This window comes from Narcine bancroftii, chromosome 10, assembly GCF_036971445.1.
Source record: "Narcine bancroftii isolate sNarBan1 chromosome 10, sNarBan1.hap1, whole genome shotgun sequence".
In the NCBI taxonomy this organism is placed as follows: domain Eukaryota; kingdom Metazoa; phylum Chordata; class Chondrichthyes; order Torpediniformes; family Narcinidae; genus Narcine; species Narcine bancroftii.
In genome coordinates, this window is record NC_091478.1 from 29,189,268 (window position 1) to 29,206,397 (window position 17,130).

Sequence of the window (17,130 nt, forward strand, 5' to 3'; positions counted from 1 at the left end):
ATTCTTTGTTTTGTTATTCTGTAAAAGGCCTTGGTGAGGCCACACCTTGAGTACTATGTACAGTTTTGGTCAGTATTGAGGGATGCAGTGAAGGTTCACCAGACTTATTCCTGGGATGGCAGAGCTGATGAAACTGGATAGACGATGGTTATAAACACTGAAATTAAGAAGAATGAGAGGGGATCTCATTGAATCATATAAATCTCTGGCAGGACTGCAGGAAGGATGTTCCCATTGTTGGGGAAGGCCAGGACTATGTGGCACCCACTTAGATGAAGAGAAACTTCTTCACTCAGATATTTGTAGACTTGTGAAACTCCCTACCACAAAAGGTTGCTGAAGCTGGTTCATTGGATATATTCAAAAGGGTGTGGCCCTATTAATTAAAGGGATCAAGAGGTATGATGAGAGAGCAGGAACAGGGTACTGATCGACCATGATCATATTGAATGGTAGTGCTGTTCGAAGGGTTGTGTGGCATCCTCTTGCTCCTACTTTCTATGAAATCCTCTCAGCTAAGGCCAGGAATTCCCTTCACTTACCGAGATGCTGCAATTTTCAAGGAGAATATTCTTAGTTAATTTATCTGATGATAACCTTATTCCACGACAACCAGTTTTGGGGGCATGAGACTGCAGATGCTAAAATGTCACCCAATCCCTTCTTTTCAAATTCCTGCCTCCATTACTTTCCCTTCCCCTCATTACTTCATCCATTAGTCACACTCCTCCCACATTTCCCCACTCCACTCCCTCAATGTTCCCATCAGACTTCTCTGGTTCCACTCATCACCGTTTTATCACATTCCATCATCTGCAGCCTTTGTTGTCTCCACTCTCCATCTTCCAGCCCCAATGCTATCTCCATCCTTTTATCCCCCACCTGACTCTATCTGCCAGTCATCCTCCCCTTCCATCTCTCTACACTGGCTATGTCCCCTCTGTCCTTTCAGTCCAGATGAATGGTCTTGAGCCTAAATATTAATTGTCCACATGGATGCCACTGACTCACTGCGTTCCTCCGGCAGTTTTCTTTTTGCTACCTGCTTTAGGGCTTGATCCTCTGAGTCAGCCATCTGGAGTTGGATATGTTGGCCTGAGAAAGGGCACTAACATTGCTTCACTCTTCTGCATGTGGCGATGAAAGATTTTGTGAAGTTAGCACCTCACCATAGACCATTCTATTTATGGTGCTTTAGATAGTCTATACTTCAAGCTAACAAGAGGGTGGTGATATTCAGATTTTTATTTCTTCAGATAGTGAAAGACAATGGTGAACTTTGTCATCAATATCTGCCTTCCCATAAAATGTGGCTCCCAAGATAAAGAAGGTGATATGTATTTCCTAAGGTTGTGACGTATCCCATTATTGTTGGAGGACAATATTTCTTAGTGGCAGTAGGTCTCACCATGAATACTGGTGAAAATAAAGTTCCTGTCAATGATAAACTTGTTTATTTGAAGTTTATATTTGATTGCCATAGTATCTGATGCCTCATCCCCTTTTTGGAATTACAGGACAAGGAAGATGCTTCTCATCCCATCCCCAAAAGCCTCATGTGGTCCATCGCCTCCAACACTTCCCATGGCTCCATCAACAATCCCCTAAAAGTGGATGATGAAAAAAACCCAGTGCAACTGCAGACAGAAACCTGGCTGGAAATAAAGATAGCAGATGTAAGTCTTTGGCAGAGAAGTACAACTGGTGTTCACCTGCTTTCTCGGATCAGTCCAAGAGTTGGAAGAGCTAATCCTGCAGAAGGATGAGTTCAAATGGACTTTCGTTGTGTGAGTCAATCCCTCTCACAGAGTTCATCCTAATTGATCAATATGTCCAGATGAAACAGCATTATCCTGTCCAAGGTGCATAACATACATACAGACGAATAATATATGTACACATAGTAGAGTCATGGAAAGTTGTTTTAACAGTCATTCAGCATTCTCACTGCCCATGGGAAGAAGCTGTTTATCAGCCTGATAGTTGTAGCTCTGATACTTCTGTATCTCTTTCCTGCGAGTAGCTGGAAGATGCTGCATGTGGGGTGGTAGAGGTTCCCCCTCCCTAATTTTGCAAGGCCTCTTTATTCAACAATATTAGTAAATCATGTTATTGGGGGGGGTGGGGGGTGGGGGCGGGGGGGAGACCCCAGTGATCCTCTCTGCCACTTTTATGGTTCTGTGAATTGACCTTCAATCCACTGCTCTACAGCACCCATACCACACTGTGTTGCCAGCTGGCCAGGACGCTCCAATAGAAAGTTAACAAAATGATGGCTGATAGTCTTGCCTGCCTAAGTCTTCTCAGGAAGTGTTGTTGCAGCTTCCTAACAAGTTGGAAGATGTGTGTCCAGGATAGGTCAGAGAGAGAGCAAAACCCTATGCTGTCTCGTGTGGGAACAGGAGTCTCCATGTTGGCATATATTCAGTCAGGGTTTGGTTGGTGGGGGAAAAAATCAAAACAAATTAATTCTTAGGCCGTGAGCCTCAGTGGCATTGATTCATAGGAACATAGAACATAGGAAGTAGGAACAGGAGTAGGCCAAAAATGGCCCATCGAGCCTGCTCCGCCATTCAATACGATCATGGCTGATCTAATTTATGACCTAACTCCACCTACCTGCCTTCTCCCCATATCCCCTAATTCCTCTATCATGTAAAAATTTATCTAACCGAATTTTAAATATGTTTAATGAGGCATTAAAATATACAGTGATCATCCTGATCTCATTGATCTAAGATATCTGGCAGAGTCAGACAGTCATTGTGGGACAAGAGTCGCATGTGGTCCAACATTCTTTTATAAAGTTCAACAATTTCTCTGTTCAGCTATGTGAAGACAAGATTTCTACTTCCAAATTACTTAGAAGTTTGAATCCTATTTTGCACGGTGGAATTTGAAATCAAGTTTTGAGTTTAATCTGGACCATGTGTGCTGATTAATAACATCACAGTTCTATCCAGAGAGTAGAAAGTGCAGGGGCATTAATTTCTAAGCTCTAGGGCTGACTGCTAAATCTGTGTTTCCTCAGGCCATCAAGAAGGACAACTACAACAATGCAGAAACCATAGCACAGCTGAGAGAAGGAATCAAAAACCTCCGTGAAACTGTGAGTAGCCTGTGATCCCATTTATACCTGAGCCAAAACTCTGAGGCTTCTAGAAAGTGAGGCAGAGGCTGAGAGCAAGACCCCATTCGGGAAGAGAGTGGTATGTAATCCCTCATTTAGACTCTCCTGCCCAACATCAGGAGTCCTGCATTCTTCATGCTCCTGAGGTCCACTTGACCTTCAGTGCAGCTTGATTCATGAAGTCTTCTCCAAAGCCAGGCACCATTTGCCACCTGTATCAGTGCTGTGTTTCCTCAGGCTTGCGAGAAAGTGGAGGCATAATGCACCTTCTTGGCCAAGGTGTCAATGTGATTGGACCAGGATGGGTTGTGGGTGATATTTACCTTAACAACTTAACTCTCCACTATCTCAAACCTCAGCTTGGTCAATACAGACAGGGGCACGTGCCTTTTGAGATGAGGATAAATATCTGTATGCAGGGGGTCAAGAATTCTCAAATATTGTTCATAGGGAGAATCAGGTTAAGTATGTATAATGTAAGAAAAGACCCAAGGACCCAGAGAGCAAGAAAAAAAAACTTACGCAAGACAGGGCAGGAAGGTGGAATTCATCTTTGCCATTCATTCATCAAGGGAAGAGATGAGGGAAGAATGGCTCCTGCTTTTGGTATTCATTATCTAACCCACAAGTTCAAATTGGTTCTGGACAGTCTACTTTGAAATACCAGATTGCAGCTGGATCCAAGATAGTGCCTTATTTCCAGGCATCCTGAGGATCTCCAACACATCAGGGCCCAAGTCTTAACCAAGCTGTTTTTGAACAATAAACCACAGTGATTAATCATTTGATTTCTATTAGATTCAGATTTATTGTCAGAGTATATGTGGCACCTATACCTCATTCCTGATGATAGAGCGAGAACAGAGCGTTTGCTTGGTGATGTGGATTCTTGATGATTGCTGCTGCTCTCTGACAGCAGCATTCCCTGCAGATGTTCTTGATAATGGAGAGGGTTTTGCCTGTGATATTCTGGGGTGTGTCCAACACTTTTTGGAGGACTTTATGCTAAGAGTTATTGGTGTCCCCATACCGGACCATGATGTAGCTGGTCAGCACACTTTCTACCACACATCTGTAGAAATTTGCCAGGGTTTCTGATGTCATACCAAACCTCCGCAAACTCATGAATAAGCCCTTTAGTCAGCTGGCTAGTGGGATGCGTTGTTCTAAATACTATGACCCCCTTCTAATTTTGTCTAGATCCACCAAATGATGATGGAAAATGAGAGAGTTCCAGAGAATGAGAGATTGGATCAGCATGAGTTTAACCTCGATCTGAAGGAACAGGAGAAGCTGCAGACGGAGGGAGAGGAAAAGGTGGCAAAGGTGCATGTCAAAGACCGCTTCACTCTGTTCTGATGCACTGTTTAACCATTCCAGCTTCCTTTGGTGAAATGAGCCTCCTGTCTGCACTTAATTATTTTCATGAGAAACCCTTATCACCTTTACTAATAAAATCTATTTGAGAGAAACATGAGAACTGCAGATGTTAAAATCTTGAGCAAACAATGAGCTGCTGGAGAGACTCAGGAGGTCAGGCAGCATCCATGGAGAGAAATGGACAGTCAGTATTTTGGGTTGGGGCCCTTTAGTCTTTATAAAGGATCCCAACACACTGGGAAAAAGATTTAAATATACGAATAAAAAATGAAACACGGAAGGACCTAGGTGCAGGGAATAAATACTTGGTTTCGTATGATACCGAGTATCAATTGGCTACATAGATTATATGTTACAACTCAAAAGTTAAAAGAATGGAATCCAACACTATTGGACAGATGCTTCTGTTGTAAACAAGAAATTGGAACAACAATACACGCAATTTGGACATGTCCAAAAGTGAAATTTTTTTGGGAGGATTTAAATCTAATATTAAATAGAATTAGAAAAAATAGGATACCAAAAGACCTAAAAATCTTCCTGTTAAGCAACATAAAAGACAAAGAATTAGGTCTAAAATTAGACAGGGCTCAAAAAAAGATTTATGATGATTGCGCTCACAGCAGCAAAAAAATGTATAATGATAACTTGGAAAACAGAGGCAACCTTAAAAATACAACAATGGTACATAGAAATGAACAAGTATATTCCATTAGAAAAAATTACCTACAATCTAAAAGACAAATATGCTTATTTTAACAAATTTGGGAACCATACATAGAGTATATTAGAAACTGCCAATTTCAGACCTTCATCTCTTGAAGTGATAAGCTACAAGTACAAAAATAATTAAATATGAAATTTTGGATGACATGATTTATTTTTCTTCTCTTTTGTGTTCTTCTGTTGTTTGTTTATTTCTTCTTTCTCTTTCATTTCTTGCTTTAAGTTTTCAGAGGTGGGGGAAGGGGGAGAAATGAAAATGTCACTGTATATTTTAATGTTGAATATTTGTATATATTGTTAGTATTAAATAAAACATTTAAAAAAAAAGGATCCCAACACACAATGTTAACGGACCCTTTATCTCCATGGAAGATGCCTGTGACCTGCTAAATCTCTCCAGCCGCTCACTGCTCAAAATCTGTGTAAGCTTGATCAAATTGAAATGCAGACAGCCATGGACTATAGTGTGCCTTTCAACCCTTCATTCTTCCACTCTTGTACAGCTTTCTTGCTCTGCTGATTTGAAATGATAACTCTTCTCTCTTGACAAACCTGAGTATTGGCAGCATTTCCTGTTTCTAACTCTGCTGTTGATCACTTTGCTCTGCTTCCTGAAGAGCACTAGATCTGTGTAAGCAGTGTGTTTAGTACTGAGGTTGAAATTGTTAGGATGGTGAATCTTTGGTGTATGATTTGTGTCTACAAAGTAATAGTAGTTTAGTAATGTCTAAACCTGAATTATTACTGAACAGCAATACTAGATCCAATGTGAATTGTGATCACAGTTTAATCCTTCATTTTGTGAAACACAGAAATGTATGCTATAAAGCATTACATTGGTTAGTTGTATTAAGAGCCCAGTGTTGGGGAATTGTGTCCACTGCTAGGCTGACCAGGAGAGCCTTGTGTGCCAAGTCCCTGGCATGTTTGAACGGATGAGGTGATGTGCCTCTCAGTGGGCATTAAATACAGCTTTGACTGCTTATTTTAGATTTTTATTTGAAATAAGAACAAGGCTGGAAAAGCTGCATTTGGTGCCCACTGTGAGGGATGTTAATATCACTGGACATCAAATATTTTCAAAAGGTTTGCTTCCTGAAAAAAAACTGGGGATTATGATAGACAACCTCAAAATGAACACAAAGATAATTTCAGATTTGTATCACATTGAAAACATTCAATGAACTTTAATTGAATGTATCATGTTTAATCATATATTGTGCTAACACATTGCTTTAGTTCAACTGACCTAAAAATGTTTTGCTATTGACTTTCATTTGGACTCAGGATCTGATGCCTCTTGTGTCAGTGTCCAACAATAGTCGGCCAGCATTAATGGATTCTAGTTGCCCTGATACCGCTTTTCCATGGTCATAATGTCCTTTCAGCGTGTTCATCACTCCCTGCACCAAGATCAGCAGGGAAGGAGTCCAAGTGCAAATGCAGAAAATGAATTTTCAATGACATGTTGCACTTCAAGGATTATATATGATTTTAAGACTTAATATATGACAGCAAATTACAAAAATAGGTTATATACATGATAGGGAAATTTTAATATGATTTTCATGATCAACAGCCCTAAATCCATAAAATATACCCAAAAGTGTTCAGGAAGCAAAATCTTTGTGGTCCAGTGTGAATACTATCTCACTGTTAGAGTCAAGGCAGCTGCCATATTTGTGCCAGAGTCTTACCCAGGCCAAGTTAAGGTATGGTGTGGGCTGGGTGTTTGTGGTGTAATGGAAGCCTCTGCTGACCTTGTGCTGCCTCATTTCACTCATGTCACCAGGTGCACGAGTCCATTGAGATGATGAACCTGGCGAACCAATACCTGTGCGAAGTGATTAAGAAGGAATGCTGGGACCAGATGGCTGTGAAGGGCCGGACATTGGAGGTAATGGAGAGGTTTGATTGGGTTTTGCATTCAAACTGCAAGCAGCAGGAGGTCCACCACTGCTTGATGAGCCTCTGGGCCTGACCTTGATGTCTTTCAGCATCCAGATCAGGTTCGAATTCTGCAAGGGTGCAGCTACCTGGCTGAGTCACTGGGATGCAGTTATTATTGGAGGGGAGATTAGTGTACAAAGAGGCTTCAGTGGGAGTAAATACACCCAAACAAAGCCTATTGGAAGGGCCTGAGAGATGAGCAATATAATGTTCCAAAGAGTTGTTGACTCAGCCTGTGGCAACAAGGGGATCTGTCTTCACTCCATATATACAAGAGGTGGTGTCTTAAGAAAGCAGCTTCTATCCTCAAGGACCCCCACCACCCTCTGCTACCATCATGAAAAAGGTACAGAAGCCTAAAGATGAATACTTAGCAGCACAAGGACAGCTTATTCCCCTCTGGTATCAGATTCCTGAACGAACAATGAACCACGGACACTGCCTAACTTTGACTTTTTTTGCACTATTTTTATTTATTTTGTAGAGTATTTTGTACAGGGGGTGTGGATGGTGGTGGGGATATGTACAAGGGGTGTGGGTGGTGGTGGGGATGTGTACAGGGGGTGTGGGTGGTGGTGGGGATGTGTACAGAGGTGTGGATGGTGGTGGGGATGTGTACAGAGGTGTGGTTGATTTTTGATGATTCTGCCTTTCCTTTTCAGGCATTTTATTCTGGATTATCTGTGACAAATTACTCGATGAGAGAGCGCAGCAAGGAGGAGCTGGAGCTCCTCAGGCAGGTCATATGTCAGAGGACAATTGAAATAATTGATCTGAAGGTACCTTCCCAGTTCTCTCACAAGTAGCATTTATCTCACTACAGGGATGATATCCAGGTGGTGCTGGAGGATAGGTTGAGTCACACAGAACAGATCAGGCCCTTTGACAAGTTGGCATTCTGGCCTAATCCCATTTGCCTGCATCCTTCTCAGCCCTTCTCATCAATATCTTCTTCAAATGTTGAAATTGTACCTGCTTCTAGTTTCCCCTGCTGACTCGTTGCACATACAGACCACCCTCTGAGTGAAAAGGGTTTCTCACTGGTTTATTTTTAAATCTCTCCCTTCTGGCCTCTGGTTCCATAATTGTCTACTCTGGCAAAAGGACTGTTAGCATTCACTTTATCCATTCCCCTCACAATTTATGTTCTGTATCTTTAAAATGTTACTTTAGCAAATGAAAACACTACCTATCTGAAGCCCCCCCAGACGTAGCATCATCCTGGTGAATCCCATTCCAACCCTGCATTCTGACCCATCAACTTCATCAGGGTCACTGAGTGGCACTCTAACATATCTCATATTCCACAGGGTAACGTGAGCTTTGACTGAAAATGTGTGACACGAGTGCAGAGAAGGCAAAACCTTCCTTCACACATGCAAATTCCCTTGAATCATTTTTGCTAAGATCAAAGTAATCCCTGTAATTATTTCCCATAATTTCTTAATTTAGGTCCCAAGTAATGTTTTGATTAATAGAGTGCAGTATTACTGCCAACTCCAGTCGACCTCATTGATCCATGTTGGGTTTAAGATATTTCAAGGTTTGCTTCGTGTCACTTGTGGGAAAAATGCTGGAATAGATAATGAAGAGTGTGATCACTCCCAGTAGAAACCTGTCCATCATTGCACAGAATATTCTTTACTGAGCAGGATGTGATTGGAAGCCTCCTGAACTACCTGGAGTCACACAGGAAACGACACATGCTGGATTCAGGGAGAAAAAGAATGGTTGACATTTTGGCTATCGACCTGACCTGACCATCCTGACCTCTCTGTATGCCACCCACAAACCTCTAGTACACAGCCTCACACCTCAACCTACGTAAGTCAGTTGTTGCTTAAGATCAGATCCCAAGAACTTAAGATGGTGCTTCTCTGAAGATATATAGCTCAAGCTCTTCGAGTTGGCACCACTTCCTGCATCTATGTTCCTCCAGGAATCAGGAATATGGAGACAATACCTTAACCTGAGGCCTAGACAGCTGAAGGGACAGCTGTCAATGATGGGGTAATGCAGGGAGCTCCGGGGCTGGAAGTGTCTATGGAGATAGTGGAACAGTGGTTCTGCCCAAAAGCTCCAGAGAACCAGGTTCCATTCCAACCTCGGGGGCTGACTGTGTGGTGTTCACGTGTCCTCTCTGTGATGGCATGGGTTTCCCTGGTGCTCTGGTTTCCTCCCAGTTCAAAGATGCACATTGGGAGGTCAAATGGCTGCTGTAAATTACCCCAAAAGTAGGTCAGAGTAGGAGGGTCATGGAGGGTGTGATTGGGTGTCTGGGAGGGAATAGTTTATAGGACAACGGTTGTAGGAGTGGGATAAATGAGCCAAATGGCCTCTTTCTCTGTCACAAGGAAATATGAGATGAGGAGTTACCACCGTTCAAAGTGAGGATTTTAAGATAAGGATTAAAGGGTTGCTCAGTATTCCCACAGGACATTTGTTGCAAAACAATCAATGCATTGGAAGTGAGTGGGTTAAAGGGGAGAGGAATGAGGAGCATGGCAGAAAGACCCCTGGGTCCCGATTGTAACACTGCCATCCTCTGGGTGCCATCAAGTGTCGTTGCAGCACTAAGTCAACAGGTGCAGGGTCATACCCCAACACAGAGAGCAGGACAGAAGCCATTGGCAGTAGTAGGAAGAGTGAAAACCTGGCCAAATGGTACACCAACAACAATCTTGCATTCTATGTCACCAAAGAATTGATTGTTAATTTCAGGAAGGGAAAAACAAAGGTGCATGACCCAGCAGTCATTGGGGAAATCAGAGGTGGAGAGGGTGAACAAATTTAAGTTCTTAAGAGTCACTACCTTGGAGGATCTTTCCTGGAACCAACACACTGACAGCATTGTGAAGAAAGCACGTCAGTGCCTCTACTTCCTCAGGTGTTTCTGGAGTTTTGTATGACATCGGAAATACTGGCAAAGTTTTATAGATATATGGTGGAAAGTGTGCTGATTGGCTGCATCACAGTCTGGTATGAGGACACCAATGTCCCTGCATACAAAGCCCTGCAAAAGGTAGTGAACACATCCCAGGATATCACAGGTAAAACCCATCTCACCATCGAGAACATCTACAGGGAATGCCACCGTCAGAGAACAGCAGCAATCATCAAGGATCCACATCACCCAGCACACCCTCTGTTCTCACTGCTACCAACAGGAAAGAGGTACAGGTGCCACAAGACTCGCACCACCAGATTCAGAGATAGCTAATACCCCTCCATTATCAGACTCATCAACAACAAACTCAATCAGGAACTCATTTAAGGTCTCTTATTTTTGTACTTTGTTTCCCCTCCCCCCCCTCTCTATATTGTACAGTTTATTTACAGTTCTTTATTTGTTTACATGTATACGTTGTGAACAGTTTTTTTTGTACTACCAATAAGTGGTAATTCTACTTTGCCCACAGAAAAAAGAATCTCAGGGTTGTATGTGATGTAATGTATGTACTTGACAATAAATCTGAAACCTAGACCAGGCATTGCTGTTGCCAGCCTTATCAGTGAAGATGTGTGGGGAGTGGCAACTGAGAACTAAGGAGCTACTGGTCTGAGGTTCCTTGCGGTATTAATGGGGATTTTTCCTCGTTCTACTTCCAGACTCGAAAGGACATTGTGGAGACACCACCTAAAAAGGATGAGAAAGAAGAAGAGGAGACAGAGGAAGAAGAGTCGAAGGAGGAAGAGAGCGTAGCCCTGAAGGGCAGTCTGACATCCCAGTCTGGAGTGGTGAACCCTTACCTGTATAAACAGTTGGATTTGCACACAAAGGATGAGAAGATTAACCAGATCATCCTCCTGCAGGTGTGCCAGGCATTCTAATGCAAACCTACTCCTTCAAGCTGGTTTATGCATGTGCAATGGGGCAGGAACAAGACTATCTGATGAGTCAAATTGTCATCGTGTACTCTTGTTTGTTTTGCTGCTTGAATCCCAGTCTGGTCCTTGTCACATATAATGGCCATCATTGGCTGGGCAGCTTCTATTATTCATCTGTGAGATGGTGGGGGTAAGCTCCCTCAGTGATGGTGCTCCCACGGTGTGGTTAGGGAGGGATTTAGACCCAGTGATGATCAAGAGCACGTGGTGCATTTCCCAGTTAGAATAGTGTGCTGCTCATGTTTCTCTGCACCTCCTGCCCTGTCCTTCTTAGTGCCCTGATTATGTTTGGGAACTTCTCTCAGAATAACCTAGACGAATAACATTGGCAGAGAATTAGATTATAGAACACCACAGCACAATGAAGACCCTTTGGCCCATAATAATGTGCTCCCCTATGCAAACCACAACAATCTAACACTTCCCTACCTCATTCCCATAACCCTCTTTTTCTTACATCCATATGCCTAAGGGTCTTTTGAATGTGTCTACATTCAACCAGCAACCCCAGGAATGTACTCCAGGCACCCAGCATTCTATGTAAAAAGGTTAACGCTGACATCTCCCCTGAACATTCTCCACTCACCTTAAATCAATGACTTCTGGTGCTACTCTTGTCCCAGAAAAAAAGGTTAGTCACTTAATTCCTTCAGGTGGTCTGTTTCACTACTGCAAACCTGTTTTCTGCACTCCCTTGTGACTCTGCTTTCCCCTGGTCTCCCCTATTAGAAATCCTACCAAGCAGTTCATGTGGTCACTACTCTCAGAGGTATCTCTAGCTTTTAGCATTGGATAATGTTACTGTGCAGCAGCTTCCTCAGGAGTTCCCTCTCTGCCCCTATGTTTAGGTAATGCAAGGCGAGTGTGGCAATAACTGAAACAGCAATGCCCCAAGGAAACCAGAAGTTTTTGTAATGGACTTTATGGGTGCATGATAGCTTGTCTGAACTTTGCCCTCAGTGCCATCAAATTTAGCACATGCGAGGCTCATGTCAGTGAACAGTGTTACTGCATGACCCACATCTGCTGGATACGTGTCACACTGGGATAAAGCAGGAATCAACATCATAAGTGTACCTGAACTTCAGCCTCTTCCAAACCCTGCAGAGAAAGAATACTATAGCACGGAAAATAGGCCATTCGGCTCTTCTAGTCTGTGCCGAACACATCATTCTGCTCGTGGCTCTGACCTGCACCCATTCTATAATTCTCCAGACATCTCCCATCCATGTATCTATCCATTTTATTCTTAAAATGTCAGATGGCAGCTCTTCCACATTCCCACTACTCCCCCTAAATCTTTCCCCTTTCACCCTAAAGCCATGTTCTCTCCTATTTATCTTTCCTAATCTAAGAGGAAAGAGCCTACTCGCATTTACTCTGTCTATACTCCTCATAATGTTGTATTATTCTTGGACCTTATTCTTCTAAGGTCCAAAGGAATAAAGTCCTAACCTGCTTAATCTTTCTCCATAATTTAGTTTCTGAAGACCCAGCAGAATCCTAGTGAATCTTCTCTTCATTCTTTCAATCTTACTGATATCCTTCCAGTAGTTTGTGACGAGAACTGCACACTTGTACTCCAAATTTGGCCTCACCTATGTCTTATACAACTTCACCATAATATCCCAACACTTGTACTCATTATTTTGATTTATAAAGGCCAAGATGGCAAAAGTTTTTTTTTACAACCCTGTCTACCTGTGATGCCACTTTCAGGGAATTATGTATCTGAATTCCCAGATCCCTTTGTTCCTCCACATTTCTCAGTTACCATTTACTGTGTATGTCCTACTTTGGTTTGTCCTTCCAAAATGCAATACTTCATACTTGTCTGCATTAAATTTCAACTGCCCATTTTTCCATTTGGTCCAGATCCCTCTGAAAACTTTGAAAGCCTTCCTCGCTGTCCACATGCCTCCAATCTTGGTGTCATCAGCAAATTTGCTGATCCATTTATCACATCATCATCCAGATCATTGATATAGACAACAAACAACAATGGTTCCAGCACCTATCCCTGAGGCATCCCACTAATCACAGACCTGCAGACTTAGAAGCAATCATACACTGCCACACTCTGTCTTCTCCCATTTACCCAATTTCAAATCCAGTTTACAATCTATCCATAAATACCTTCTGTCTGAACCTTCTGAACTAACCTCCCATGTGGGATCTTGTCAAAGGCCTTATTAAAGTCCATGACGACAATATCCACAGCCATTCACAGTGGTCCTGTGTGTGCTCGCTTCCCTCGAGTACTCCAGTGCTCTGTCCTTGCACTCTTTCAGACATCGATAACAGATGGTCATCTCTGGCACCGCAGCTGATGTAATATCTTGTGCACCTCCTCTGCACAAGTGCCTGATGCAAAAACTGTACAGTTTCAGCAGGTGACCCTGAATCGAGCAGCTACAGAGAATGCTATGTTGTTGGATGAGTCCTGGCTCCCAGACCACATTCCCATTGTCGGTCCAAACAGGTTTCACCTTGCCAGAAGGTGGCTGAGAAATGACTAGACTCTCGAACACTGGTAACAAACATAAAATTGCACACATTAGAATCTAGAGCAAACAGCAAGCTGCTGGAGAAACTCACCAGGTCAAGCAGCAATCCTGAAGAGAAATGATCAGTCAATGTTCTGTGTCAGGACCCTTTATCGTGACATTACTCATAAGAAGGAAGGAAGACACTGGGGATGGGGTGAGGGGGCCAAGTGGTGATCAGGAATTGCACAGAAAATGGGAGAAGTGAAGAGATGGAAAGGGAGAGACCATTGTGGGGGGAGCAGGTGTTAATATATAGGAAAGGAAAGTAAGAACAGGAATGAATAAAGATGGAAACGGTGGAACCAGGGAGGGTTACCTCAAATTAGAAACATCATTGTTCAGGCCAATAGCTTTAAGGCTGTCCAGGAGGAATATAAAATGCCTAGTTCCTTAAGTTTATATTTGGCCTCATGCTAGCATCTGATGAGACTATTTTGATATAAAACTGTATCAGGAGTCAGCCATCCGGCCGTCAAGCCTGCTCTGTTTTGGTTGATCCCGCCATAGAATCAGCTCCACCTACCTACCTTTTATCCACACTCTTATTATGCAAAATCAATTTAATTCTTCCTTATATGTATTTAATGAGGTGGCCCCTACTGTTTCTTTGGGCAGAGAATACTGCAGATTCATTGTTCTTTGGGAAAAGCAGTTCCTCCTCTAAAGCTACTCACTCGAATCTTAAGGCTATGTCCCCTAGTTCTCACCTACCAGTGGAAACAACTTTCTTGCCTCTATTATATTTGTCCCTTTTATAATTTATTGTTTTTATAAGACCCCCCTCTCATTCTTCTAAATTCCAGCGAGTATTGTCTCCTCATAGGCCAACTCTTTCATCTCCAAAAACAACCTGGTGAACCTCCTCTGCACCATCTCCAAAGCTAGTCTATCCTTTCTCCCCATGGATGCTGCCTGACCTGCTAAGTCCCTCCAGCAGCACACAGGCCACTGCTGACATTTCATCACTAATCTTCATTATTTCAAGGACGTGATTTACAACATCAAAACTGAGTTCAACAAGGAGTTTAACGCAACCTACAAGCAAAAAGAGGTGGAGATCTGTCGTGTGAATGACAGAAATGTACGCATCAAGGAGATCATGTTACAACTGGATATGCAGGAGGATATCTGGGTGCCCACAATGAGCAATAATGAGAAGCCCGAGCGAGACTTTGTGGTGGAGGATTCAGAGGTAATACCGGGACTGTAGGAGAACCAGGGCACTACTAACTGGATCGCGCTGCATGCTGCCCCTCCATTCTCCATACTGAACCTGGGAGTGGGGGTGGTCTAACCTTTAAAAGTCATTCCCCCTCACCACTGGTCTCCCCACCCCCCCTCATTCACTGTTCCTTCACAAACACTGCCTAATTTCACTCAGAGTGACCTTCCCAGTGAACTCATTCTCCTCACACTGTCCCTGCACACAGACCTCTTCCCCATAAACTGTTCCCTCTTCTCTACACACTCCCCTTCCTCATACATTGTCCTTGCATTTTCTGCACTCTACCTCCATACACAGACTCTTTCTATGTAAGCTATCTCTGCATGCTCAACCATCTATCCAAAGGGGAGCAGAAATCAAAATCCCTTCAGCAGAAAGCTGCTGTTGGAGATCTATTGATAATTCCACAACTGAGATTAATGGATGCAGTTGAAGGTTAAAGGTTATGGATCCAAGGTGGAAGATCAAAATAATGTTTGATGAACTGTGATTGCCACACAGACTGGCAGATCTGAGTATTCGCTCTTCCTCTGTGTTGCAGTGCACCCACCCTTCCTTGGGCTGGTTTGTTCTCCACTGCACTGGCTGAATCATGTCTTCTCCTGCAGTTCCATCACAGCATGCATCACTGAATCTGTCTGACAGCATGTAGGTTATGCTCATTCTGGACGACTGCAGATTTGAACCTTACTTTTACCCAATACTATCAAAAATGAAAAATACCGGAAATATTTAACTGGCCAGGCAGCATTTGTGAAGACAAAAACAAGGTTATCATTTCTAATCAACATACCAGACCATTCCGATGAAGGGTCATTGAACTGAAACATCAACTCAGTTTAACTCTCCAAAGATGCTGCCCGACTGGCTGGGTATTTCCAGTACTTAATGGTTTTATTTCAAAGTTCCAACCTCTGCAGTTTTCCACTTTCCCTTGCTTTTCTCTTTTTGGCTTCAGGTCACAGCTGAACAGTTCCTCACAGTGGAACAGAAGCAGAAGATTGAGGAAGAGCACAGGGCAGAGCTCTTGCGTATATTGGCTGCCAAGGTACCCCACTGTGAACTCCACCACTCCAAATCAGACATAGAAAAGCTGTCAAAATTAGAGAGAATTTGAAGCCGCATCATCATCTACTGCAATGTAGAGAGACTCTTTCACCACCCCCCCCCCCCACCCCTCCCCCTGTAACAGGCAGATATCAATCATTCCTTTTTACCCACTCTGACATTGACAACACATACACATGTACTAACACTCCCTGGACATAATCATCTTGGAGCTGGAATAAATGTCCGATACATACAATACTGATTAATTCTGTGTACAGTGCACTATATCAATGTTCCTTGCTTTCATGAGTTGTACATGCAATGTTTATTTGTAATTATTTGTCTAAGAACCAACTGCAGATTGGTGAATGGTTACATTTTTAGATTAGGGGAGATTAACACTGAAATATGTCCAGTGAATGTTGGAAATGTAAATAAACCATTTAAAAATGAAATAGGATATGGGTTTGTGTATTCACAGCACAGAAATTTGAGAAGTTATGAAACATTAGCACTCCCCATTGCCTGTGATTTGATTGCTCCTGCCCAGTTACTTTCCATGCCCCAGGACCAGCATCCACTGACCTTTCTCCAGGACACACTGGCCTTTGGTACATATACTGACCCTTCATTGGTTTTCACACACCACGGTGAATGGTATTGTGCACTGTACAATCTTATCATTCTACCCAGGTACACCATCAACTCTAAAAGTTCCAGACAAATAAGCTGTTCTTTGGAAGAAGATTCTTGCCAATATTATCGAATGTTCCCTGATTAATCACTGCAACTCTGATTCTCTTTTTTCAGACTGACAATTGGCGTGAGCGTGCCCTAAACGATATGATGGGAGGAGTCCTTGAGGCCAAGAAATCAGACATTCTCAGAGTGGTGCGAATGCTTTCTCTGTCATTGGCAAATGTCCTGTGTGTGAACACTTACCCGAAACTGGGGCCATAGGTGGGAGGCAAAGCCAATTTTCTTCTGGAGTCGGGAGGCGAGGCTGAATTTTCTCCCGGAGCTGGGAGGTGAGGCCTATATACCCCGGCCCCAGGAAGCGGGGTCGATTTCCCCTGGCACCAGAGCCGGGAGGTGAGACTGGATTCTTCAGTGCTGAAGTACGCACTCAATACAAATTCAACTCAAATATTTTATCTGCAGAATTGAAACAAACATTTTGTCTCAGTCACAGAAGCTGATGGTGTCCTTCAGGGTGGAAACTCTGCCTCACT

General features: G+C 43.0%; 1 protein-coding gene across 6 annotated transcripts in view; it reads left to right on the forward strand.

The window, feature by feature from the left end:
* cfap43 (cilia and flagella associated protein 43) overlaps positions 1-17,130 on the forward strand; it is a 97,262-nt gene that overhangs the window by 44,272 nt on the left and 35,860 nt on the right. For 5 of the 6 annotated variants that reach the window (XM_069900400.1, XM_069900402.1, XM_069900404.1 and 2 more), the window contains 9 exons: positions 1,518-1,676; positions 3,032-3,109; positions 4,331-4,456; positions 7,029-7,133; positions 7,849-7,965; positions 10,796-10,999; positions 14,609-14,815; positions 15,807-15,896; positions 16,709-16,789. In XM_069900400.1, coding sequence (XP_069756501.1) covers positions 1,518-1,676; positions 3,032-3,109; positions 4,331-4,456; positions 7,029-7,133; positions 7,849-7,965; positions 10,796-10,999; positions 14,609-14,815; positions 15,807-15,896; positions 16,709-16,789 — 1,167 coding nt within the window. The remainder of the gene's footprint in view (positions 1-1,517; positions 1,677-3,031; positions 3,110-4,330; positions 4,457-7,028; positions 7,134-7,848; positions 7,966-10,795; positions 11,000-14,608; positions 14,816-15,806; positions 15,897-16,708; positions 16,790-17,130) is intronic. The other variant, XM_069900403.1, reaches the window with a different exon arrangement.